Below are 27,109 nucleotides of genomic sequence, written 5' to 3'. Positions count from 1 at the left end.
CTCGCTGTGCAGTATTGGTTAGGGAAAAAAGCCAGTTAAAAGCTTGGCTGTATTAAGAAAAGGGAAAAATAATGCTGAAAATATTACAATGGGACTACTATATACACTGATGGTTCCCCCTCCCTTTGATTCTGTGCTTTGTTCACATCACCTCAAAAAGGAAATAGAAGAAATAGGAAAGGGACAGAGAAAGGCAGCAAACACAGTTTAGAGGCTTGGAAGGACTTCTATATGGGAAAAATTAAAATGATCAGAACTGGTTAGAGAGAAGATTTCATAAGAGAAGACACGATGTTGGTGTATTGAACTATGAATATAAATGAAAGGTGCTCCCATTTACCCTTTAGTGTAATACAATAACAAGAGGGAACGTAATAAATTAAACATATTTACAACAAAACACATTTTTTGCACAACTTATAAGTAACCCATGGAACTCATTGCTACAAGATATTGGAACAAAAAACTTACTAGGATTCAATGATGATTAGTTACTTGTAGGGATAAGAAGATCCCCAGTTATATTAGCTTGATAAAAACAGAGCCAGACCCTTAGCAGGTTAAGTGGGCATAGATCAATTTACAGCAGCTGAGGATCTGGCTCTTACATGGGCTATCAGTCCTCCATGTTAAGCCAGCCACTAACTGCCTGGGACTCAGAAGAAGCTTCCACATTAGGCATGTTACTGCATAACTGTCTTTTCCGGGATCTTGCATATTCATTTGAAGAATCTGATGCTGCTTACTGTCAGAGATAGCCTACCAGCTGGACTTTGATTCATGGATTCCAAGGCCAGAAGAGACCATTGTGATCATCCAGTCTGACTTCCTCTATAACTCAGGCCATAGAACTCCCCCAAAATGTTTCCTTTTGAACTACAGCATCTCTTTTAAAAAAACACCCAATCCACCACTTGGAAGTTGTTCCAATGGTTCATTGCCCTCACAGTTTTATATTATATATCTTATTTCTAGCCTGAATTTGTCTAGCTTCAACTTCCAGCCATCAGATCTTGTTATACCTTTGTCTGCTCGACTGAAGAGCTCATTATCAAATATTTGTTTCTCATATAGGGGCTTATAAACTGTGATCAAGTTCACCCCTTAGCCTTGTCTTTGTTAAGCTAAATAGATAGAGCTCCTTGAGTCTATCTCTATAAGGCGTCTGAACTGACCTATGGCAATTTCTTTGTTCCTTCATGAAACCTCTGAATGGGAATAAGCAAACAAGGCGACCCTCACCTAAATGTCTCTCGCTCTTTCTAACCCTACATTTTCAGGCTTCTCTCTCCACATGCCTCCAGTTCTGGTTTTCTTACACTCCTCAAGGCCTTCCTCACTCTTTCTGCTTCCTCGCTACATTCCATTATGCACTTCCATGTATGATTACAACCATTTTGTCTTCTTTACAACTCAGTAATACTCACTGGGATTTTTCATTGGCATCACTGAGAGGAATTTCTTAGCCCATTGCCACAAGGAAAAAAAGCTGGAGTTTGTGCGAAGATGCACATCTCATTCATTCATCATACTTGGGGGCCCACCAAACCCAATTTCAGGGGAGGGAAGCATGGTATTGGCCCAGAGTCCATTCTCAGTCCAGCACTCTCCTCAACTTCCTGTTTCTCTACTCTCCACATCTCTCCTGTCACCCATATTTGTTTTCATTGTGAAGGTTGAACATCAGGGCATGTTTCTTACAGTTCTGTCTGTTCCATTGCATTTCAGAAGACACTAACTTCTTGAGTCAAATTTATCTCTTGAGTAATTCCACTGAAGTGAATGGACTTACACTGGGGATGATTTTGTCCTTTTGTCCTCACACTTGCATCCTGTGCACTAGTAAGCTGGCTTTTTACATACACCTTTCTGATCACTGCAAATCAGAAGAAATACCAGTTTATGAGAAAAAATTATTATATTTGATCCCCAAATGAACTGTTAGGATACTTTTGTTTGTTTCTAAGGAGTTAGGCCTTAAATCTTGGACACTAAAGAAAAGTGAAATACATTTTTACAACAGTCCCCTCTACCTCAGAGTTCAGCTTCTCCTTTGTATGGTGATAGTACAATGAAAGATAGAATTTTGCTAGCATCAGGAATTCTTCCAATCTGTTAGCTAAGGTTTCATTAGATTTGTTTTCAATACACTGATGATTTATATTTATAATGCCCAAAGCTGCTTTTAAAACTTTTAGTTTCCTACATGGTACTTAGCTAACCTATGTTATTTAAAAAAAAAAAAAAGTCAAGAACTACGAATTAATGGATTAAATTTGGTTGGCAAGAAAAATAACTCTATGGGATACAAAATAAACAGAATAAATCTCCAAATTAGTTGTAAAATCTGTGTAACAATCCATAGAAAGCTGAAACCAAAACATGAATTAAATATCAAGGTCTGAAAGGGGTTGCAAGATGAGTTTACTATTCCTTTCCCTTCGGAATGAAACTTACATTCTTTCTGTTGTTAAAAACATTAATAAAATAGTGTTCTTGGTTTTCCAGATGTTTTCTTAAGGAAATTAAATGCAAAAGTATGTAGTTAAGATTCTTCTGGCACCAGTCAATGTAAAACTAATCTATTTAAAGTTAATGATTATACTCTTGCTCACTCCATGGCAAAGGGGGGCGGGGAGTAAACGTTCTTTGAATATCAGCCTGAAATTTGAATTTCTGGTTATTTTCAGTTTGTAGTAGACCTTTATATTGCAGCTTGTAGCTTTAAGTTTGTGACTAATACACAACAACTCTCATCTATTGCTTAATCCTTCTGCTTCTGTAACTCGACTCGCTGGGATGGGACACTTGTCCATGCTTCTTGTCTGAGACTGAGAGCAGGGAGTAGGATCCAGACATTCTACCCTTCAGCAATTGGTTGCAAGGTTTGCATCTCTTAAGGGATGTCTGTGCAAAATTGCCCATACAGCAATGATCTTAACAAAAACAAAGTTTATTAAAGACAGAGAAAATAGAATTAAAACAGAAGAAGTGGTTTGTATAACATATCTGGGTTTGCACTTATCAGCTAAACTAGATAAAGTAGTCTCCGTTAATGAAGTAAATAGCTAACATCTTACTGCCCTCTTTGATCCTCCTCTGAGCATCATGCTGCGGTATACAGCAAAAATTCTCTGTGTCCAGAGCTCTCTCTGATCTAGCCCACCTGATCCAGGGCTGCTACTTAAAACTTATCTCCAGTTATACACGCATAGGCTTTAGACTCATGCATTTTCTAGGAACTGGACCACTGATGATACAAAGACCCTTTAATGATGATTAACATCTTTCAAAGGCTTAAGGACCTAGCTCAGACACTGCCATCTTGGCTGGTAGTATCTAGTTTCGATAGGGCCTCTTGTTATACCCCTTCAGGAAATTATTTATTTTATCAAAAAATATAAATTATGGGCAGGTCTTCAGTTTGTCTGTCAAGAGCTTATTAGAATCATTTTTTAGATATACACCTAATGTGCTAGCCAGTCAAATTTCTTAAAGGTTGATAACTGTTTTCTGATGAAAGTTACAAATCCAAAAACATTAGCTTCTCAGAAACCAGCTGGTTTTCCTGCTATGCTCTGGCCCTATTATGCTGCCCAAGTGGCATGAGGGGCCAAAAAGCAACCACATCTTCCTGGCAAGTATATAACCAGCATGTTTTAGCTCATGTCACACCCTACTGCTACCCCTAGTGTAAGGATCATATCAGGGTAAGGAAGGGGCATGGCTGGAGCATTCTGCACTTGGCCATTCCCTGGTTGGCCGATAGCACCTCAAGGGGCCAGTCAGTCTGCAAAGATTAAAGCAGATTCCACATCTCTCTATTATACTCCAGGCTGGCATAAAAACCAGACCTAGAATCTGCCTGCTGGAGCTGTAACCAGCTGCCCCGCAGCCTCCCCACTCTGCTGCACCCAGGCTAGTTTTAAAGGTCTCTGCAAATTTGACTTCCACCAATTCCTTGAGGCCACAATGGATTATAACATATACTAAAGTTTGAGCCTAAACTACTTCAACATCCCAAATACCCTCCAGTATTTTTCAGCAACAATATTAAATATACCCTGGGTGAAATTCTGTGCCTATGCCTCTAAGAAGGGACAGGGGGCTATGGTGGCGGTCAGGTTGACTGGAATAACTCACGAATGTGGGTGTCAGCCTCAGAGCAGACTGTTACAAACTAGGGCAGATCCTGGGTCTAAGCAGGGGTTTTGGGGGTCCGTGGCAAAATTTTAAATCAAAATGGGGGTCCTTGGATTACTAAAGTTTGAGAACCGCTGGCATAACATATAGGAAAAAAAAGTTATTGGGCATTGCTTTCATCAGGGATTAACAAGAACCATAACTGATGTGATAATGCCCATTAAGGCCTTGATTCAGCAAAGCATTTAAGCACATCTTAAGTTCCATTGAAGTCAGTAGACTTACAAACCTGCTTAAAGGCTTTGGTGAACTGAGGCTTCAGTCTTGAAGAGGACAAAGAAATCCAAGCATTCTAGATCAGGGAACATGCAGTGAAATAGCTGATTTCTCTTCTGGGTTCCTGAGAAATTCTAAGTAACATAAATTAGGAATAAGGACAGAAAAAAACAGATGTCTTCTGTTACAGTGAGTGTTGGTTCTGGATTCCTATCAGCCTGCATCTTGTATTCAGAAGGCCAGCTACTATCATCTCAGTCCTGAAATGCAGAACTCTGCACTCTGGCTCTATTTTTGTGTTTGTTTTGTTTTTTATATATATACACACACACACACAGACTGGAGTGTGTATAGCTGGCTCATTGGCATTATGGAAAGGAGAAACAAGGCAGCTTTCCACCCAGGAATGTTCAAGTTCCTCATAACAACCTTGGGCCCGGTGATGGGGCAGTGCTGCGTGGAAGTAGCCCCCATAATTCCACTTCGGCCCACAGGTCCTCACACCAGGGACAACCTGGGGGCCATTCTCCTTGTTCTCACTCTTTGTTTTGTGGAGGGGTCTACTGGTGTGTCATCCCCCCCGCCTTGCCTTCCTCCTCTTCCCATGGTCACTTGTTCCCTCAACCCTTGGAACTGCTCTGTTCCAATAACTGCTTGAGCTCAATTTGCCTTTGTCTCCTGAGACTACTTCCTTATTTTTCCCCCTCCCACTTCATCTCACTGGGTATTCCCCTTTCTTTACTTTCTCTCTGGCTTGTGTTCTCCTGTCTATTTTCCAACACTGCAGTGTTTTAATGGCTCTTTTCCCTTCCCCGTGGGTTAAATTCCATCCCTCTGGGGTTTCTGGATACCCCTTTGCTTTTCTAATGGGAAGGGGTTCCAGTCCGTGCCTAACATGAAAGGGTGTGGCAACCAATCCACTACCCCAGCCCACTTCCATTTAAACTTCCCCTGAACTTCCAGAGGCCCTTGTGCCATAAGGCAGAATTTCTTATCCCCATGTATATTCAAGCCTCACTCTTGCTCCAGGAAGTATCTGGTGGGGTTTCACCAACTTGTGCCTGATTAGCAAACAGCCTGAGGAGGTGTCCACCTGACCCCTGTGCTCTTTTATCCTGGCTCCTCGTAAATTAGCTTATTAGCTACCCAGCCCCAACCTGATCTGGTAATCAGGAACTCCTCTCTGTAACCAGGCTAGGGTGACTAGATGTTTCGATTTTACAGGGACAGTCCTGATATTTGGGGCTTTTTCTGAAATAAGGTCCTATTACCCCCCCACACACTCCCTCTCCTGATTTTTCACACTTGCTGTCTGGTCAGCTTAAACCAGGCCCTTCCCCGGCCCCTAACTGGTTAAATAGTGATCAGAGTGCTGGTTCAGGTGCTGATTGCTATCACTCTGTGACAGGGCCAAAGTAACCCCTGACTTCAGTGTAGTTAGCCCAGAGATGACTGTAGCCCTAGCTGTCTGTTTGGTTTATGTTTTTGAAGCAGCATGGACCCATGAAAATCCTGCTATATACCTGTACGTATCTTCAAAAAAATAAGATGGAAGATTAATAAAGGGACAAGGACCCCTTGGCTGCCACAGATTAAAGTGCCAGATTGTGTATGACCTTTGCATGAGTGCAAAGAGTAGAAGGAGGGCTCATGAAGTTACACTCCCAGTACCAGGGTCCCCCCTACTTGCGCTTGGGGGAACACAGGCAACTGCTCTTTTGTAGTTCCTACCAGGTTATAAATCACCCCCAAAGAGGGTGGGAAGGCATAGGGAGGAGGCAGAGGTATGGCTTTGTCCCCTACCTCCACACTGGCTCATCCGAAGGCCTGGTGCAGCACCTCTTCTGCCACATGCTAGGGGACTGGAGGAGTGACACAATGCAGCACAATGTCTTCTGGAATCCCTTGTGGGGTGGTGCAGATCCTCTCTGGCCAGAGGCTAAATAATCTGCGTATAGGACAGAACCTTCTGGCCTTAGCTGTGATTTGAATACACAGACACCAAACTGAAAATGGACATGGACTTGAAGGTCAAGCCATAGGGTTGCCAGGCATCCAGTTTTAAACTGGAATGCCCAGTTGAAAAGGGACCTTGGCAGCTTCGGTCAGCACTGCTGACCAGGCTGCTAAAAAAGTCCGGTCAGTGGCGCAGCAGGGCCAAGGCAGTCTCCCTGCCTGCCCTGGTTCTGCACAGCTCCCGGAAATGACTGGCATGACCAGCTCCTAGACATAGGGGTAGCCACAGGGGCTCCGTGTGGTGCCCCCGCTCTGAGCACCAGCTCCGCAGCTCCCATTGGCTAGGAACTGTGGCCAGTGGGAGCTGCCGGGACGGCGCCTGCAAGTGCATGCAGTGCGCAGAGCCTCCTGACCCCTCTGCATAGGAACCGGACATGCCGGCTGCTTCCGGGAGCTGCCTGAGGTGAGTGCCAGCCGGCCGGAGCCTCACCCCGAACCCTGTTCCTGCACCCCAACCTCCTGTCCCAGGTCGTAACCCCCTCCTGCACCCTAACTCCCCCCCAAAGCCCACACCCCTCCCTGTACCCCAATCTCCCTGCCCCAGCCCTGAGCCCTCTCCCACACATACAAGCCCTCCTGGAGCCCGCACCCCGCACTCCCTCCTGCACCCCTGCCCCAGCCCGTAGCCCCCTCCTGCACCCCAAACCCCTCATCCCTGGCCCCACCCCAAAGCCTGCACCTCCAGCCGGAATCCTCACCCCCTCTTGCACCCCAACCCCCTGCCCTGGCCCACTGAAAGTGAGTGAGGGTAGGGGAGAGCGAGCGATGGACAGAGTGGGGATGGAGTGAGTGGGGGCAGGGCCTCGGAGAAGGTGTGAGGCCTCAGGGCAGGGGCGAGGCCAGGGCAGGGCAAGGGTGTTCAGTTTTGTGCAGTTAGAAAGTTGGCAACCTTATCAAGGCAGAATCTAGCCTCTGAAGCATTCAATTTCCTCCCTTTCTTGTAACAATTTATAAATATATATTTAGCACTTTGAGCTTTCTGGAACTTTTCATTTCTGGCTCTTTCCTTCTTCCGTACACATACTGTTGCCATGAAAAGCAACAGAATGCGTAACTGCCAGGAAAACAACTCAAACCTCCCCAAGCCAAGAGAACATTGGGAACAGCTATATGTCCAGGCTGGGCTGAATGACCATAGTTTAAACCCTTGCAAATCAGAATTATTTTAAAACTGCTGTTTAATTAAATGTCCTTAAATTGTTATTAGGAGTTTTAAAGCTCCATCACTTTTCAGAAGACATTATTTAAGAACAGCACTTGATATATGTTCCATAGCCTCCACACTTAGTAGCTAGGATGTAGTTCATAATGATTAAAAGAATCAGAAAATTATTTGGTCCATCTAAATGGAAGTGGCCCACGGGAGAGTGAGAGGGAGTCTGCTGCTAGCGAGGTAACAAGCCTCAAGCATACAACATGCCTTCATTAGACAATGAGACACCTTTAGTAGTTAAATATTATAAAATATTAATTGATTGAAGAGGAAGACTCAGAAGAATCTTCATTCATAAGATGAATCTGTTTGTTACCAAAAGAAATATTTGGTTGAAGCATAGTGGTTAACTTCTTAGCAGAGCACACGGTCATATGAGCAGAAGAGAATACACTGTTCTGACGTTATGCAGAGTAGTGGAAAGCAAATTGATTGTTTGTTTTTTTTTAAAAAGTATTTTCTATGCTTGACCCCAAATATTTTGTATTTTTCATTATTTACTACACTCTTGTTTACTGTTCATCTATATGACTTGTTATAAAAATCTCATTACTTACACCATATCTCATAGTTGGAACTTCTCACAATGAAACCTACAAAAATTACACATGTAAATGCCTGTTAACACTGTTCTCAATTTTCTAGTTGTAGAAAAAATGGACAACGTTACAGGTGGCATGGAGACATCCCACAGAAGATATACTGAGAAACTCACAGAAGTGGAGAGTGGTCTCAAGAAATTAGGTAATCTCCACATAACTGAAAGCCAGATAAGGCAGCCTATTTGCATGTCCTTGTGTGGTATTATTTTGGGAGATATATCAGTGGATAAGAGTTCTCTATCTCCACAGATCTGTCTGATGAACAGGTGGCCAAATACCTGCATATCCATTCCATCTTAAATTTTAGTTCCCGATTCTGGACAGCTCTTAATCACATCCAATCCCACGGAAACCATATTGAAATCAAAGGGACTTCAGGATGTGCTTATGAGCTGTCCTGAATAGGAATGATTTTCTGAATCAGAGCTGTAAAGTGATGCAAATATTGATGGACAAAAGAAGAGACTCTTAAGAATGAAAGTCTTCACCCACCCAGTAATCTTTGAGCTGATGTTTAGTAGATAAATTCCAAATCTGGAGTCCATGCCCAGAGATGTTCAAAAAATGGCATATGTTTAACCCTCACCTCAGAGGCAAAAACATCACTTGTAGAAGATGCACTTCATCGGTCATTAGTGCTTAAAGTGTGCTGGGTGGAAACAGGTCACAGACCCAGGAAATAAGATTTCTAAAAAGCAAGCCGGGTCGCTGAAGGGCACAGTTTTAATACTGTCTGCGGGGGGACGGATGGACGGGATGGACCCCTGATTGGCTTCTTGAAGCAGGGAGAGCTCTCCCCCACTCCCTCAGCAATCCAACATCATTCTCCCAGAAGGAGTGGGAAGAGCAGAAAGAGTTAAGCAGCTGAGAGTAGCTCTGTTTCCTCTTCTCCCTTCCCCTTCTGCGAGCAACAGGATGGCTCTTTCACGTCTGGGAAAGGTACTCAGATTGTCACAGCTAAATACAAGGTTGAACAGATAAAATATGTCTACTTATGCTAAACTAAGGGACCATTCAAGGTGACGTAGCCCATAAACACCCCTATAGTCATAGGACAAAAATGGGAGATTGGTGGGTTACAGGTTGTTGTAATAAGATATAAATACAGTGTCTTTATTAATGACAGGTTTCAGAGTAACAGCCGTGTTAGTCTGTATTCGCAAAAAGAGAAGGAGTACTTGTGGCACCTCAGAGACTAACCAATTTATTTGAGCATAAGTTTTCGTGAGCTACAGCTCACTTCATCGGATGCATCTGATGAAGTGAGCTGTAGCTCATGAAAGCTTATGCTCAAATAAATTGATTAGTCTCTAAGGTGCCACAAGTACTCCTTTTCTTTTTGTCTTTATTAAGATCATGATTTTTACTGTCTATCAAAGTTATGAATTTAAGCTCCCAGGCTCATCTTTTGAAAGTGTTGGGCAGGTTTCCTCTGAGGATGAGGACTGGGGTCAGATATAGAGTATTTGTTTTGGGAAAAGTGTTCGTCCACAGTTGATGTGATGTTTTTGTCTTTTATCATTGTCCTGTGTGAGTTCATTTGCGAGTGTAGTGATTGTCTGGTTTCACCTACGTAGTTGTTAGTGGTGCATTTAATGCACTGGATGAGGTACAACACATGTTGCCATAGGCATGGGTAGGACCCATCGATCTGGAAAGGTTTTATAGATATTTACAATATATTAAGTGAGGAAAGCTCTTTAGTTTGCAGTTCAGTCATAAGAAAAACTCTAATGGCTTCTCAATAAAAGATGTCCATAAACTGTATGTTAATGAAATTATTCAAAGTCCTGTGTTTGCAGTGGTGAATTCATAGGAAGGGAATGTTACAGCTAAAAGCACATACAGCCTTCTCTTATTCTGTGATTTAAATTAATCAATCATAGTCTGGAACTGTTGTGATCAAATTCATTTCTAAGCATTGTTTGTACTCTGTAGTATGTATCATATGGCCAGATCTAAGGAGTGATTAGCCCCATCAATTCCTATGTAAGTCAACTCCCATTTAAAAAGTTCTAAAAGTTTAAACATTTAAAAAAACATGGGGGCAATATCTCTGGGGCATATTAGTAAGGGGGCTCTAGGAGGGGAGTTGGGGGGTGGGACTGGCACAGGGAAAATGTGAGGGTCAGATGGTATCTACTCACCACTGTGGCACCTCCTTGTGGCCACAGCTGGGTATTAGCTCTCAACCAGACTTATTTTGTTGCTCATCCAGTCTCTCTCCTGCTGGATTCAAATTGCTCCTTCTTTCCCAGTGGCTGGTAGGGGAACCCAGGCCAACCCTCTACTCCAGATTCCAGCCCAAGAACTGTATGTCTAGTAACCACAGCCTAAGCCAACCCTGAGCATGTTGCTGTTTGCCTGGGCTCCTTCCTACCTTTCTTCTCTAGCTCTGCCCCCCTCTGGGTAACCATTGGAGCTCCCTGATGCTATTTCACCCTTCCCAGGCTCTTGCCAAAGTCTGGAGTCTGAGGCAGAATCCCAGGGTTTACTCTCCCCGTAGATCAACTCCTCTAGAGGAAGTGACTACAGTATTCCGTCCTGCAACTCCCTTCTTCCTTGCTACTTCCTGGTTTTATACCACCTCAGCCTGCCCCTGCCCAGCTGGGATTTATCAGTTAGATCTTATCAGTCCTGACTCTCCTCCAGGTACAGCCATCACAGGGTTAATTGGTCCTTTTTACTTACTTAGGCCTTGTGTGGTGTAAATACTCTATCACAGTGGGACAGGTCATAGGATTGTAGAGCTGTATGGGAGCATAGAAGGATTATGCTCCTTCTATGCTCCCATACAGCTGGTTGGTATGGGAGCATAGAAGGAGCATGGTTTTTTAGTGGATTTGCCAGTTGCCAGAAAAATAATTTTATCTGCTGGCGTGGGGGGTTTTTGTTTTGTTTTTTTACGTGGGTCTAAAGATTTCCAATATCATCTCAGTACACTGGGATATCTAATGTTAAACATTTTTGTGTCCAGCTAAAGATGCTCGCAGTGTTCCCACTTCCACAGTTTAAGTAAGAAAATGATGTTATCAATCCTATCTATATGTGTTCTCTCTCGAAATACTATAAGAGGTTGTTGACGCGGGGTCGGGAGGTGGGGATTGAGGAGTTTTTTCCTTGTGGTTGGGGCTTGGAGTTGGGCAGGCTTAACTTGTTGGGGGGTGGATTGCCATTTGGGGTTCTTTTTTTGTTTTCAGAGGTGGTAACCCTAGGGCATAGCAGGAGGCAGGCATGAGCAGCACTGTGAGGAATGTGGGATATGTGTGACAGGCAAGAAGTGGCACTTGAGCTGGAAGGATCCAGGATCCTTGGTCTGTATCCACAGCAGGTCATGGGTGCTGGAGCATAAGCAAGCTACAGCTGTTGCTAGGTAGCAATAGGGGTGGTGCCCACTACCTGGCAGCTCTGCAGGCATGGAATTGAGCCTGCTGTGCTTTACACCAGAAAGGGCCATCAGCTCCTTACTTATACCGCTTCAATGTATTGAATTCCACTTAATCATCCAATTTTTTCTTCAGTACAGTAGCAGTACTATATTTCACCTATTCACCACTCTCTCTAAAAGTTAATTTTTAAAAGAAAGTAAAACAATCATATTTAAATGAACATATATAAACAGTATTGACAATAGAACCATCATTCTATTCCACTGGGCAAGACAAAGGGTCGCATTCCATTGGCTTCAACAGCAGTTAACTTCGTGTGTCTGGGGGCAGAATTAGACCCTAGAGCATCTGTTTTTAGAAAAGTGACAATTGAATGTTTCACCAAGTGAACGCTTTAATTGCCTGACCACTCTTAGATACAGCATTTACAGGGCAGGAAAGAGTCTTTTTATATTGTGCTTAAAAAACAAACAAACAAAGCTAATGCTTTTAAAAATTTCCCTCTTTAATAGATGATGAAACTGGACAAAAAGATATGAGCACTAACAAAGAACTTTCTAGCTTCAGATCTGATATTCTGGCTCTTCGCCAGCAGCTTCAGGAGATTGCAGAGAAAACCACCAAAAACAAGGATACACTGGAGAAGCTACAAGATTCTGGAAACGTATTAGATGACAGGCAGAGCCAAATGAAAGGTGTCTTGGATAGCAACTCTTTCATGATCATCAGTGTCAATAAAACTCTCCAAGCATACACTGGCTATATCAACAATCTCCAACAAGACACAAGTAATATCCAAACAAATTTGCAAAGCCAAATGCATTCTCATAATGTGGTCATCATGAATCTAAACAACTTAAATCTGACACAAGTTCAGCAAAGAAATCTTATCAGTGTTTTGCAGAGGTCTGTGGATGATACAAGTCAGGCTATCCAAAGAATCAAGAATGACTTTCAAAATCTGCAACAGGTTGTCCTTCAAGCACGAAAGGACACTGATTGGCTTAAGGAGAAAGTGCAAAATTTACAGATGTTAGCAGTCAACAACTCAGCCTTAGCCAAAGCTAATAATGATACACTTGAAGACATGAACAGTCAACTTAGCTCATTCAGTGGGCAAATGGAGAACATCACTACAGTTGCACAAGCCAATGAACAAAATCTTAAGGATCTGCAGGAGCATCATAAAGATTATGAGAACAGAACTTCTGCCAAGTTTAACCAGCTAGAAGAGCGCTTTCAGCTCTTTGAGACAGATATAGTCAATATCATTAGCAACATCAGCTATACTGCGCATCACCTGCGGACACTGACTAGCAATCTCAATGAGGTCAGGACAACTTGTACAGACACCTTAAGTAAACACACAGATGACCTGACTTTTATGAACAACACGCTAGCCAATATTCGTTTAGATTCTACATCTCTCAGGATGCAACAGGATGTGATGAGATCAAGATTAGATATTGAAGTTGCAAATTTATCACTAATTATGGAAGAAATGAAGCTGGTAGATTCCAAACATGGTCAGCTCATCAAGAACTTCACAATACTGCAAGGTAAGATGAATTTCAATCTATACCTCAAGTTGTACGTCTTATCAACACATGGGTTTTACTTGCTTTAAATAACATCAAAATACTTCAACTTTTTTTTTATTATGGGTTAAATTTTCTCCTGAACAAAGCCTGAACAGCTGAGTTGCAAGAGAGGTAGTTTGTGAGGGCATGGGGAGAAAGAACACACCCCACGTTGTCCAAGGAGCAGCAGCAAAGCAACTGTGTGACTGCGATAAGATTGCTATAGTTCTCAGAGCTCCTGCTGCCCTGTTCTGCAAGGTGAAGGTCCAGAGGATTTGCACAATGCAAATCTTCCATTCCTGCACTTCCCACACACCAGGCCTGGCCTGCCCAGTGCTTCCTGTCGGCCTTGTGACCAGGGCTTTGGCTGATGCATAACCCTTTTGCAACCCCTCTAATGTGCCTGACAGTACCTCTGGTCAAATCTAGCCCTAAGAAAGGAAACATTGACCAGGAGAACACAGATGTTATCGATTACCTACTCTCTTTGGAATGTGCTGTCCTGGACTTTGGCTTCTCCCTGCATCGTTGTCAGAGAAAGGGATCCTTAGTTTAATCTTTAATAAAAAAAAATTAGTCTTTCATTTTATGAAAGTCCTTTTTCCAATTTATACTGGGACACAGACCTTATCTGTTCCATTATCTAATTCTAAACCTGGGAGATGTAAGTTTGGTTTAAATTTTTCAACCCAATATTCCCTTCCCTCCTTTACCAGCCTGAAATTGGAATGTTGTGAAAGAAAGTTATAGGTTGGTTAAATTTTATTCTGACTGTTGGGTCTGCTTTTGAACTATCATCTAAAGCAGTGGTTCTCAACCTCTTTGCCATTGTGGACTGCATATGCAGCTCTCTCTGTGTTATGTGGGCCACATTGACACAATATATATACTACCTGTATGGCCCAGGATGTCACATAGGCTGCAGCTGTGTGCTGATTGGGACGTGGGTTGAGAGCCACTAGTCTAAAGTAATCCATAATAGTTGTGGAGGAGGTGGAAACCTCAAGAAACCAATCCCTGCTAAGGAGGAAATAGCTGAACAATACAAAACTGGATCATTCCCAGAGAGGTCACCCTTAGTGAAAAAGTAAAACTATTTTGTTTTAAGCCAGCTGTGAACAGGCCGGGAAACCTCCTGTTTCTTTTCATCAAAGGATACTTTATTTTCTTCAGAAGTAAATATACACACAAAGTTGTTGAGCTTTTTTTTTTTTGTCTTCTAAGCCAAGTATTCTTCTGAATGAAGTTAATATTCCATATTGCTGATTTGAACCAGGTCTTAAACCCTGATTACTTGGGCTGCCAATCCTCCAGGATTGTCCTGGAGTTTCCAGGAATTAAATATTAATCTTTATGTGATGAAACCTCCAGGAATACGTCCAACCAAAACTGGCAACTCTACTGGTCACAGAAATAAAACCCTCCCTCGGAATAGATAAAAGCACAGTCCGTGGTGCATGTGAGTCCAGAGCACCTTTCTTACCTGGTCTCATTTCACACAGAAGGAGCTGCCTCCATTTTCAGAGACATGTTAGGAGCTTAACCTTGATGCAGATTAAATGGGATAGATTTTGGGGAAAAAATTTACTGAGATGTGCTTATCCATGAACAGAATCCAAACCTGCTTTAATGATAAAATATGGAAGACCACTCCTTCTCACTGTCTTCTCATCTCCTGCTATGACTGGTGCTCTGTCCTTCTATAAATATCCAGTAGGCAGGTAGCATTCTGTTAGTCTTTCCATTAACCCTCCAGTTGGCTTATTTCTCACTACCCATCCATCCCATGATTCTCAAATAGACCATAGCTCCTTTATTTCTCCCTTTTATCATTCAGCTGGTCTATGGTTCACTCCCAGTCTGCTTCTTGCTTCATAATAAACATGTGGTGCAATAACTCTCAAGCCTCCCTGACATTGTGGGGCATTCTGCTTTTGGTCTCTCTCTTTTTTTGACCTCGTTCCACTATCCCAGCATGTCACTGCTAAATCCCATGCAGGTTCCACACCAAGACAGTGCTGCTGTCACTGACTACATCTTACTATTAGAGTGAAAGGAGAGGCGTGGTTGGAAGCAACAGGGAGAATAGAAGAAAGGGAGAAAGAACATAACAAAGGGGGAGAAGAAGAGGAAAGAGAACAGAAGGAAGAGTGAAAGGATAAGATGGGAAAAAAGATAGATTTGGGGGAAATCATGGTTTGCAGTAAGCCTCATATTTCAGGGACCAGTGATTCACAATGGCTGCTGCTTTGGGAGGCACCTATTAAAAATTGAGAGAGATCTTCACCTTTAAGCCCTGCACAGTTCTGCCCCACCCTCATATCTCACTTCCTTACTCTATCCCCCCACACTCACATACAGACTGCTAACCTCCTCCAAACTGCCCTCCTAAACATCCTTTTTGCCACCTCCTTCCACTGTTGTCTTTACCCCTTCTTTCATCCTGCTCCTTCAAATTAAAAAACCTTTATTCTTGTGTCCCAAACAATCGCTCTTTCTTTTCATTCAAATCCCTTCTTAAGGCTGCCATGAATCCCATGAGTGTCAATCCGCCAAAGACAAAAAACCACATAACACAACTTTTAGAAAGCAAATGATAACCGTATCTGTTTGAGAACTGAGGCTCATCTGATCTGGGGTACTATGTGTCTGTTTAACGTAAATTACAAGTCCTGTCTGGCAGGGCCCAGGTTTTCTTTACAGCATCAAGTGTCTTGTGGAGGCTCAATAAGAAATAATATATAACTAATGATTGTGAAGAGATTCACCTCCTTTTTCTAAACCAACTGTATTTTTACATTGGCTACTTGAGTAGCTTGGGCTTGCAGTGTATTGAATGTCCAATGTTGTTAATCTCAGGTATATTGAACACTCTTCCTGTTTTTTGTTTCCCTCCTCTGCATGTTTAAATTGTTTCAGGACCTCCAGGTCCAAGGGGACCTAAAGGGGAGAGGGGACCCCAAGGGCCTCTTGGTCCCACTGGTCTAAAAGGGCAAAAAGGAGAAAAAGGTGAGCCAGGGCCACCAGGACCTGCCGGTGAAAAGGGCCCAGTTGGGCCAATCGGGCTACCAGGAGAAAAAGGTGGGAAAGGTTCAAGAGGATCACCTGGCTCCAAAGGTCAGAGAGGTTCTACTGGCAAGACTGGTCTGCCAGGACCTAATGGAGACCCTGGACCACCAGGACCACCTGGCAAAGATGGTCCTCCAGGTCCACAAGGTCCACCTGGATTTCAAGGATTGCAAGGAACTGTTGGAGAGCCCGGGGTACCTGGACCTCGAGGATTGCCTGGTCTGCCTGGCATACCAGGGATGCCTGGGCCGCCTGGGCCACCTGGGCCACCAGGTCCAGGGATGCCTATGGCACTGAAAAGTGAGCCAACATCAATACCTGAGGCGAATGGTAAGCTATCTACTCACCCACCTACTTTTCTACTTGTATGCCCCTCTGCCCAAGAAGCCGTTTTTAGTGCACCTGCCATCATGATAGTGGGCGAATGTTAATTTCTATTATCTTTTGCTTCGACACACTCGTTCTCAAAGATTCTTAGCGTGGAACTCTAGCTTACCTAGCAAAGCTGTGTCTGCCTGTCTTCTGTCAGCTGCTCTGGAGTTTGATTAAAATGCCTCATCTCTAAAGAGATGGCAGCAATGCAATGAGGAATGAGCAGTCCTCTGGGCATGCAGGTTAAGTCAGCTATATTCTGCGTTCTGGTGCAGATTTCTGATATGTGCATATTCACTGACTCAGCCCCTAAGTATTTCAGATGCCGCCATGCTGTAGGAGAGTTTGAAATCCCCAGTTTAACAGCAGGGTTTCCTGTCACAGGTTGTTCTGCTCACTGGAAGAACTTTACAGAAAAATGCTACTACTTTTCATCTGAAAGAGAAATTTTTGAAGATGCAAAAGTTTTCTGTGATGAGAAGTCCTCACATCTGGTTATCATAAACAACAAAGAGGAGCAGGTAAATAACATCACCTGCTGTTCTGAAGGCTTGAGGTATAAGGTTTGAAAGTATTTTGAGTCTGGAAACTACATAGCAATAGGGAAGCTGAGAATATCATGGATTCATATGGTGAAGTGAAAACACCGACTTACCCCATTCCAGAACATTGTACTCCCATGTCTGCTTAGCACGTCCTGTGAAAAGGAGCAACATAGGAGTCAATGGGCCTGATCCTGAAATTGCTGAACACCTGCCACTTCCAGTAAATTCAATGGGAGTTGTGGGTGCTCAGCCCCTTTCAAAATCAGGCCCATTGTTAGTGGCCTATTATCTGAAACACATTTTTTCCATGTTGTAAATAGTTATTTTTAAATTCAATCTTTAAGATAGACAACTTAAGCCTTTATTATGATCTTAAATAAAGTCTATTAAGTCTTTTATAGGCAGAGAAGCAATAATGAATAAAAACCATACCTTACATTATTATGTGGTATAATTGTTTGGTAGTCAGACATACCCCTGCCATGCAGGAGTGGTGCAATAAAGTATAACTGCTTATTCTTTTTCTTAGTTAAAAAAAATACGGGCGGTGGCCTTCTAACCACCCAGTTTTCGCGGGGAGTTCTTACCCACAGACAAATAGTGCCATTGAGTCTAGTGCCTTTTTGGTCTTACTCACAGACAAATAGTGCCTTTTTGTCAGTTAAGTTTGCAGAATCAGGCCCTAAAATACATCTACAGCTGCATAAACCTTCCATAATCATTTGTACATTAGCAATGGTGATCCCTCGTAAAGCAGGAATAGTACAGATTATCTCTGGAGCAAACCATAAGAACCATCTCGGATGTTGTTACAAATTAAGGTCTGTCTTTGAGGGAGGGAAGGAAGTTCCAGCCAGTAAGGAACCCTTTCAGGAGAGAGAGCATTCTTCGGTGACAAGAGGGAGTAATAATTACCAAAGTGCCCTTTGATTACTGCAGTCACTACCAGAGGTGCGAGCAGCATCCCCAGAGTGAGAGCAAAGGAGAGTAAGACCCAAAATTAGAAGGAAGAGGTAACCCACAAGGAAGCGAGGTGGTTGAGCATTGGGAATGGGAAGGAGAAGAACACTGTTATTATTCTATTTTCGAAAAAGCAAAATCTACACAAAGCAAGTAATTGTATGGTCTGAGAAACAGAAAAATGCAATCACAGAATTCTTTCACTCACAGCAATGGATAAAAAGGCAGATTGCTGGGAAAGGCAACTTCTGGATTGGGCTCACAGATTCAGAGCAAGAGAATGAGTGGAGATGGCTGGATGGAACCTTACCAGAGTACACGTATGTGTTGAAAAGAACCATGTTGTTTATTTTCTGCAGAGTGCTACTGTTCTTGCCGCCACTTTACTAGAGATCTGCAGTATCTAGAGATGAGTTACTGGATGTCAGTGAAGCAATACTTTATCTGGAAGTGTTGCTGAATATTGTTTTTCCTACCCCCCCCTCCTTTCTCCATGCACAAGGCTTTATCTCCTTGCCAAAAGGAAAATGGAAAATGGAATATTAAATAAAAGAATCACACAACCGTACAGCCTGATACTGCTTGCCAGTGTTTTTACAAAGTGGGGGTGGAGAGCCCAGACAGCTCTTTGGTCTTGGTTTAAATTTTCCTTGTTTACATTACAACTGGCCATAAATAGAGAGCTCATTCTGACTAAAAAAAATGAAAGGACTAACTATTAGATAAAACCCAAACACAAGGTATTAAACAGAAGGAGAAGGTATAAAGCAAGGATGTCCAAACTTTGGCAAGCTGAGGACTGCATTAGCAGGTAGCCAGGCATCCAAGGGATGCACCATTTGGTATTAAATGGAGCAGGTTGCAGCCACCTTAATTTTTAATACAATGGAGTAGACCACAGAGATTATAAATCTCAGCATGCAGCACCCCAGAAAAATAGGCTAAATCATTTGTATTTGTTATTAATGTTTTCCATGTGTCTAATTTGTGGCCACTTTCATGAGGAACATGGAAAAAAGATCTGGTTTTGGTAAATCCTATACCATTATACCTATCTCAACTTCAGATTGCTACAGCAAACCTAAGGCCTGTGTCACTGAAGATTTCTCTTGTGCTGCGCTTTAAAGGTGTCCTCTAGTGACCTCAGAACTGTCTGTCACTGAATGTGATTCATTATTTCTGGAAGTCTGTGTTTCTTCCCAGATGCTTGGTCAGACCCTCTGTATCAGGCAGGCATGTTATTTAACTGCTTATGGCACCATTTCAGCCAGCAACCACAAGCTTCTGTTCGACAACCTGTTTCTTTAAGAAAACTGAGCTTTTGTTTTGAGACTGGAAGCATATCTCATTTATTAAATGAAAACAGAATCAAGAGTTTTGCTCCACCAAGCAAAGGCACTAAGTACTGGGTCAAGTTTCACTATCAAGGTTACTGGCCTCAAAATAAAGCCAACTTTTAAAAATTCCTTCTGAGTTTGAAAATTAATTTTTCATCCAAAATGAGGTCTGAAAGATAGACAAATCCCTGCTTTGCAGCTGGAGAGGCCCATCACAATCAAGACAGGATCTCAGTTTCTTTGCAATAATAGGTACATAATTTGCCACCTTTCTCCTCTATGTCCCTTTTGAGTTCTTTTTAGCAGGCAAGGTATTGAAATACACAAGAATCCATTAGGCAGAATCTTGGATGTTTCTGTACCATCCACTGGTAAGAATGAAGTAGACGGATACAGTGGAGGAATGGTGCCATGTGCATATGGCATGTACTCTCATCACACTTGCATGTACATCCACAAACCAAAATAGAGCTCACTGGTCTAATTTTAAGCTTTATGCCGTGACAGACAAAGGCTGAGTAGATTCCTGTCTCTCTTTTCCATTTTCAGGAAGAGTCATGTAATGTTTTTTGAAGAGTGTATTTCCAGTTCAGAGCAGATCTCATGATACTTTTTGCTAATCTCTTTTGTTGTGCATGGAAAACTATCATGTGATGCCACTTAACATCTACTTCTTATTTTGTTGAAAGAAACTGGAAAAGTGGGCAGCCTGATAACTGGAGTACTGGACAAGGGCCAGGGGAAGATTGTGCTGGATTAATCTCTGCTGGGCTCTGGAATGACTTTCAATGTGAAGATGTTAACAGTTTTATTTGTGAAAAAGACATGGACAAAGGTAAGCTAAGTGTTCAATTAAAATAGTTTCATCATAGTCACAAAGAGCCATGATTTACTCCTAGGGGAATTCTGCGCCACTGCGCATGTACAGAATTCATGTCTCCCACAGATTTCTTTGCTTCCTCTCAAAAAAATGACTTTCTGATGGGGAAGCAAAGGAAAGCCACAAGAGCAGTCATGTGACCCTCCCCAGCAGTATATTTTGGATGCCCAGGCAGAGAGGTAAATCACTGTGGGGCAGAGGGTGGGGCTGGTGGCTCCTACCCTGTGCTGGGCTCAGTTGCTAGTCCCGGGGAAGACAGGACTTCCTCTTCCCTGAATGGCATCCGGGGATGGGTCAGACCCACCCCAAGATTTCTCCCCAGGGTGCAGGAAGCTCTGCAAACTCCCCACCCATCCCTTCTTAGCTGCAGGGCGAGGGATCAATGCACGGGGAGCTGCTCCCCCATCTGCCCAACCCCTGTGCATCCAGACCCCCTCATGCCCAGACCCTCCCGCCAAGCCTCACCCCCCCCAGCCCCAACAGACATGCACAACCAGCTGCACCTGGATCCCCACCCCACTGAGCTCCACACCTCCAGCATCTGGACTGCGTACTGAACCGCTCACATCCAGACCCCCCGCCAAGCTCTATCAACCACACACGCACCCAGACCCTGCCCAACTGAGCCTCAACCACCTTCACCTGGACCCCCCTGCAGAGTCCCATTACCATTGCACCCAGAACACCCCAACAAGCCCTCGTGTATCTAGATCACCTTCCACACCCAGATTGTCCCACATAGAACCCTCTGAATCCACACCTGGATCCCCTCACACTTGGATCCTGCCAGGGTGAGCCTGCCTGCCCACACCTAGTGTACCTGGCATGGAGGGGCAGAGCCCTGGGGTGTTTCTGGGGCAGGTTCGGTCCTTGTGCTGTGTCAGAGTTGGGTGCAGGCTCACTGCTGAGCCATGTCCCATGGGGGAGCTGCAGAGTGATCTCCTACCTCTGTGCAGCCAGTGGCTTGTGCTCCCCAGTGACATGCTGGAGCTTCCACATTTATTTGACAAATAAAATTTGCAGAATTTTTATATTTTTGGCGCAGAATGCCCTTAGGAGTAATGATTACACCATGGGGGAGAGGAGAGCCATACCGATTGCGTATGGGCAGATGCTGTGTAGCTGCTTTTCGGGGAGGACAAGCTTCTTGCAAATGAAAACTCTGTCGCCTGTAACAGCTCTACACTGATCTAGCCCCAAGAAGCATAAGGAGTCCCTGCTGATGGGAAGGGTTTGGCAACTGCTGGGCCTCTCTCCTTAAACTCCCACCCACCCACTCTGACTGCTGGAGGGGAGTGTGGACCCTGTCCACGTTCTCTAGCTGACAGCTCTGTGGCAGCTGGGCGGGGTGGAATCACAGACTGCCTGTTTTACTGAGCAGACACATAGGTACTAGAGTCTCCTTCTAGATCTAGTGATGCACTTACAATTGGACCCTGTTGCGCCACAGAGCTGCTTAGGGCTCTGCTCCATGATCATTGCTAGAGCTCAGATCTGGCCCATAATATTTTTGTTCTGATGATTACCTTGTTTAAAGAAACTATTTTACAGTGTGCCAGAAACATTAATTGTTTAAAAGCTTTTTTCAGAATTTTTTGTGCGTGTCATATGAATGTCTGGCTGCTGTGATTGCCAATACATAGGTAGAATTTCATGGGATGTGGTAGAAACTCCCAGCTGGATTCAAACTTTCAGATACTGGCTTTTAGGTAGCGTCCACAAAAAACATATGTACACTCTTCATGTGCATAATCCACATCTGTTTGTGTAGATTGAGGAATTGCTTGTGCATAGAGTTCTCTTTTCTTCCTAGATAAATATGTATTATATTAGCAGAACTTTAGGTTTTGAAAAGATTAGTTGTTGGAGGTGTACAATATCTGATTATGGGTCATATTTTAAAAAGTTATGTTTCTTGGAAACCTAGACTCGTATGATAGAATTTTCCAAGATTCCTTGAATTCAATAAACCTCCTTGCGGATAATTTGTTTTACCTTTACAAGCCTTTCACCTATGTTCCTTCTTTTTTTCTTTCTTTCTTTCTTTCTTTCTCTCACTGTAGCCTAGGCACCTGGATTGTAATAGGCTGTGAATTTAGAGACACAAATACAAATTACTTAAAAATCCTATGGGACTTCATCATCTCCTAACAAAATTGAAAAGGAAGCACTGAAAACTGATTTAATGCAAAAAAAGAATTCAGCCGCAACTCGTCTTTGCCATCTTGTGATTATTCAAGGATTCTGGACCCATAGCAAAATGCATTTATTGGAAATGCAATTGGACTGAATCAGTTACATATTTTTGTCAACCAGTGACCATACAAGTGTACAAGTTTTGTCTTCAAAAACATGAAATTAGCAGTCTGAGTAAGACTCTTGGTCATTGAGCTATAGGAAATACGTATAAAGCTACAGTGTAAACAGTACATTTCATTTGCTAAAATCCCAAATATAGGAAAATTACACAGATACACACATATAGTATATAGATTTTATATAAATATATATATAGTCAAGTTCTTATCGATAATATGGAATATACTTTTAAGAGCTTTTAAAACTTTGTATTTTTGTACAAAATATTTGCTTTTTACATTTGTTCTTTTTTATTGTCTTTTTTTTTAAACAAATATAGTACACGGGCCAAAGAAAACAGTAAAGGTACTAATAATAATTCAGGCTGTTGTCAGACTTAGCTCTGCTAAGCTATCAAAAAATATTTTCCAGTTTAAAAAAAATGTTTTTTCCCAGATGAACCACTCTGGTTAAATAACTTTGAAGCTGATTTTAGACAGTATTTTTATGCAAGTCTACTCTGTGTGAGTAACAGCTAAGTAGATCAGGGACTAGATATTCATGATAGCCGTAATCACAGCCAGTGAACCATCAATGCACTGCTGTACTATATGGGTCATGTTAACACAAGACACTAATGTCTGCCTTACTTCACTCCCTTCCTCCCTCCCTGTCTACAGAAAAATATCACAGAATTAAGTCACTAGCTTTTTTAAATGTTTTAATTATTCCTCTATTAAAAAGCGTTTTTTAGGAGCTCAGCCATAACAGGTGCTGCTTACTACTGAAAGTCAAACTAAGAAGACATTAAAAGACATTTATAAAACAGAAACAAAAAATGTAAGCATACTGAAATGTGGTGGGGTTTTTTAAACTGGATTTCAAAATGTGGTAATAAAACATTGTGTATTCTAAAAGGTCAAGTCAACCTGTATTTCTCTAAAATGTTTTAATGTAAATTAATCTTATGACTTCCTTGGCCCAATCCTCCCCTGCCAAAAAAACCTAGCAAAATTAAGTATGCTACCACCAGAATTTAGTATGGTTAATGGATGATATCACTGTCCAACCCACTTCCTCCATATCCCTAAAGAGCTGTTGCCTAGACAGCAGCAGCACTGCCTATCTTAAACCAACAAAAAATAAACAAACAGTTAAAGTTTATTAGCAGAATCCATGTGATTTGGTTTCTATTTTGTGTATTCTCTGTGAGGCCACATGCTACACCATCGTGTATGTCCTTTTGGACCCTTTTGGAATAGAGTTGTTTTTTTACTGCCTCGTGACCTCCAGTTTACCTTGGTTGAGTATGCATAAGCCTGCTGAAATACTCCAGCTCTGCTGGAAGGAGACAAGATTTTGTACTTCATATTTTCTGGCATTGCTTATAAGTGTAACCAATTAAAGATCCTTGCCTTACTGGCTTTAGAGCTCCCAGGGCCTAAATTCCATATTCTCTCAAAAGTTCATCCTCTTCTTTCTTAATGTCAATTATAATTTATTCCAAGAAACTACCTGGAAAGTGAAATGCAGAAATCCATAGAGAACATAATGAGTATGAAAAATGAACATAACAGCACAAACCACAAACACAGTTAATAATTTCAGAGGCAGTGGTTTTCCTAGAACAAGTTAGATTACCAGAGGAATTTTCTTTTTGTCATGTATTGAATAACAATCAGATGATCTATGAATATTATACGGTACCTATATATACAAACGTGTATAAACATATAGTAGTGCTGTGTTTAAATATATATTTATACAATAGCTATGCGGATAACATTAACACAGTATCTTTTTCATATCTCCATCATACTGGCTGGAACAGGTAGACTTCATTCTGACCTCACATCAGTATATCTCTACTGATTTAAGTGGAGTTGCTCCTGCTTTCCACTGCTGTGACTGAGACACAAATTGGGCTCATAGCTGTACAAGTCCAAGGCAGAGCTGTGAATAGAATCCAAATCGCTTAGCACTGGGCTGGGAGACTTTGCTGCAAGACCATCTTTCATCTCCTGTGGTATTTGCATACGGCATTCTTTTTGAAAAGATGGATTTTTCCCCATGGCACGTGTGTTACAATGCTCCTCAAATGAAAATACATTTCAGTAAGTGATCCTCCCAAGACCAATTTTCTTCCATTCAGGGAGGTTTCTCATTCACAGATTACCAGTCACTTAGAATAGTGAGGTGAGCCAGTTTAAGGCTGTAAAATGTTGTTGAATAATACCTATTGTATGAAGAATTTAGATGGAGATTACCTTCAGTGGTGTTCCTCATTACCCACTCCTGAGTCAGAAACACAACAGGCCTAATTCTCAGTTACCCTGGCCCACATCCTCAAACATATTTAGCACCTAACTTGCATTGATTTCAAAGGGAATTAGGTACCTAAATACCTTTGAGGATCTGGGTCTCTGTGCCTATGCTTGAAGCAGAGATGGATTCAGTGGGTGACTTTAAGTAGATGCCCTCTGCATGCACAATTTAGACAACCATCTTTGAAAACTTGGCCTGCAGAGTGCAGGCTAGCTAAGACAGATTCATCAAGCAAATGCCCATTTGTCCATCTTAGCCAGCATTCATATAAGAGAGAAAGGGAAATGTGAAGTGGAATAAGAAGACTGATATCTCAAAAGGAGTGCAGAAGTTGCCAGTACTGGTCAGAAAACTGCCATGATGAGGAGGGCAATTGGCAAGGGTGCAGACTGGATGCCATGAGAGGCCAAGAGATAGCCATGGAAGTCAGAGTTGCCATGTGGGGTCTGGTAAATATTCATGTAAATCTATCTTCTGTATGGCTTGAATGACAGCACAAGTTGTGCAAAAGTTACTTTTGTGTGAGAAAATTATTTTGTCCACTTGCAGCAATGTCTGGGTAAGCTACATCCAGCTAAAACGGAACTGGCTGTATTCTCTTGGCATATTGAATGTGTATTTCCATTGGATTTTTTTTTTAATTTAACATAAAAACTAAATGTTATTTCACTGATAGTATAACTACCCTTACTAATTAAGTAGCTGGCATTGTAGATGTTATGGGGAAAAAAGTTCTGCCTTACAACATCACCCAATGCTAGATCTTTTAAAAACTCTCTTTTGCTGATATCACTGATTCATTATGAATCATTTTCAGCTGATTAGAACTATTCACATCCCTTAAATTTTCCATAAATATCATCTGAAATTGTTCCAATGAACGAAGCACTAAGTGGAAGACAATAAAGTAAGTATTGCGCTTTCTGTGCATGCATATATAGCAAAGTTGGCGGTTGTGCATATAGGTGCATACAGATTGTCAAAAGCTTTGCATATGTATTAAAAGCCAACTTAAACGAAAGAATAGTTCTTTCAAACAAAAATTCTCCTCTCACACCACTGTACAGTTACTCCTGATTTACACTGCTGTAAGGTAGATCATAATCAGGCATATGGTATCTCTGAACGCAATTATTTGTTTTATCTAGTGACTTGCATTTTTAATTCTCTGTTCCTTCAGTATCTAGCTAATAGATATGTGTCATTTAAAAGGTTAAGAGAAAAAACATATAACTCATCTTCATAAAGCCTTAAAGAAGGGAACTCAGAACTGGGAAAAGGGATCTAGGGTAAAATATCTGTTGACTTTAATGGTACAGGACCAGAACCCAAGTTAGCTATAGTTCAGTCTAGTTTCACTCTAGTGTTTAAACAGATATGCTGGTTCCAACGTCGCTATTTTCCTAGATATCAAATGGCTCAGCTATTCTAATTTTTCTTTTCAGTAGATACCTCTTTTGGTTTTAACAAGTGGTAAGAATTAGTCATTGATTTTATTAATGGAAATAGGATAAGCTGACGGGAGCATGGTGCCAAGCAAAGGAATCTGTTTAGCTAGAATGGAGGCAAAGCCATCTGGGAGATCCAGTTTGTTAACAATATATGATTAAACAAAAATGTTCAGCCCTATTAAAGCACCCTAGTTGAAAATCACAAAGGTCTCAGCCAGAGTCAGAATGTAAAATACAAAAGAAATGGAATTTCTCCATCCTTAGTCCATAAATTTCCTTCTCTTTTTCTTTCTCCTCTTTGTTTATATTCCCACTTGGAGGAGAAGTTGTTACTCTTCCCCCATTAACATCAGAATATGGATTTGGAAACTGATCTTCCCCCCTTTCTGATTTCCTGGCTGAGCCTTTTGGTGATGGTAATACTGATATCACTTACTCTGTCTAGTACTTGACACTTTCAAAGTAATGTACATACATTAATTAAAAGAAAGTCACAGCCAGCTGACAGTAAAGGCCCAGCTGGAACATTATTACCAGAAGAATATGTGAAGAAAATTGGAATTGACTAAGTCTTGGTCTAACTTTCTAGAGAACAGCTCCTCATTTACTGTGTCTCATTGTTTAAGGCTGTCTGCAGCAGACATAGGGACTTC

The 27,109-nt window shown here is 42.0% G+C and overlaps 1 protein-coding gene across 1 annotated transcript in view; it reads left to right on the top strand.

The window, feature by feature from the left end:
- The window catches only part of COLEC12 (collectin subfamily member 12), a 131,122-nt gene extending 107,278 nt beyond the window's left edge, over positions 1 to 23,844 (top strand). Inside the window, exons 4-10 of the mRNA XM_084621194.1 lie at positions 8,294 to 8,392; positions 12,152 to 13,198; positions 16,139 to 16,618; positions 17,045 to 17,181; positions 18,376 to 18,485; positions 20,192 to 20,337; positions 22,446 to 23,844. Coding sequence (XP_084477320.1) covers positions 8,294 to 8,392; positions 12,152 to 13,198; positions 16,139 to 16,618; positions 17,045 to 17,181; positions 18,376 to 18,485; positions 20,192 to 20,337; positions 22,446 to 22,450 — 2,024 coding nt within the window. The 3' untranslated portion in view covers positions 22,451 to 23,844. The remainder of the gene's footprint in view (positions 1 to 8,293; positions 8,393 to 12,151; positions 13,199 to 16,138; positions 16,619 to 17,044; positions 17,182 to 18,375; positions 18,486 to 20,191; positions 20,338 to 22,445) is intronic.
- The last annotated feature ends 3,265 nt before the right edge of the window (positions 23,845 to 27,109 follow it).

Source organism: Lepidochelys olivacea, assembly GCF_965140295.1.
Source record: "Lepidochelys olivacea isolate rLepOli2 genome assembly, chromosome: 2".
NCBI lineage: Eukaryota > Metazoa > Chordata > Testudines > Cheloniidae > Lepidochelys > Lepidochelys olivacea.
The sequence above is the reverse complement of the archived record's forward strand: the minus strand, read 5'-3'. Positions and strand labels throughout refer to the sequence as shown.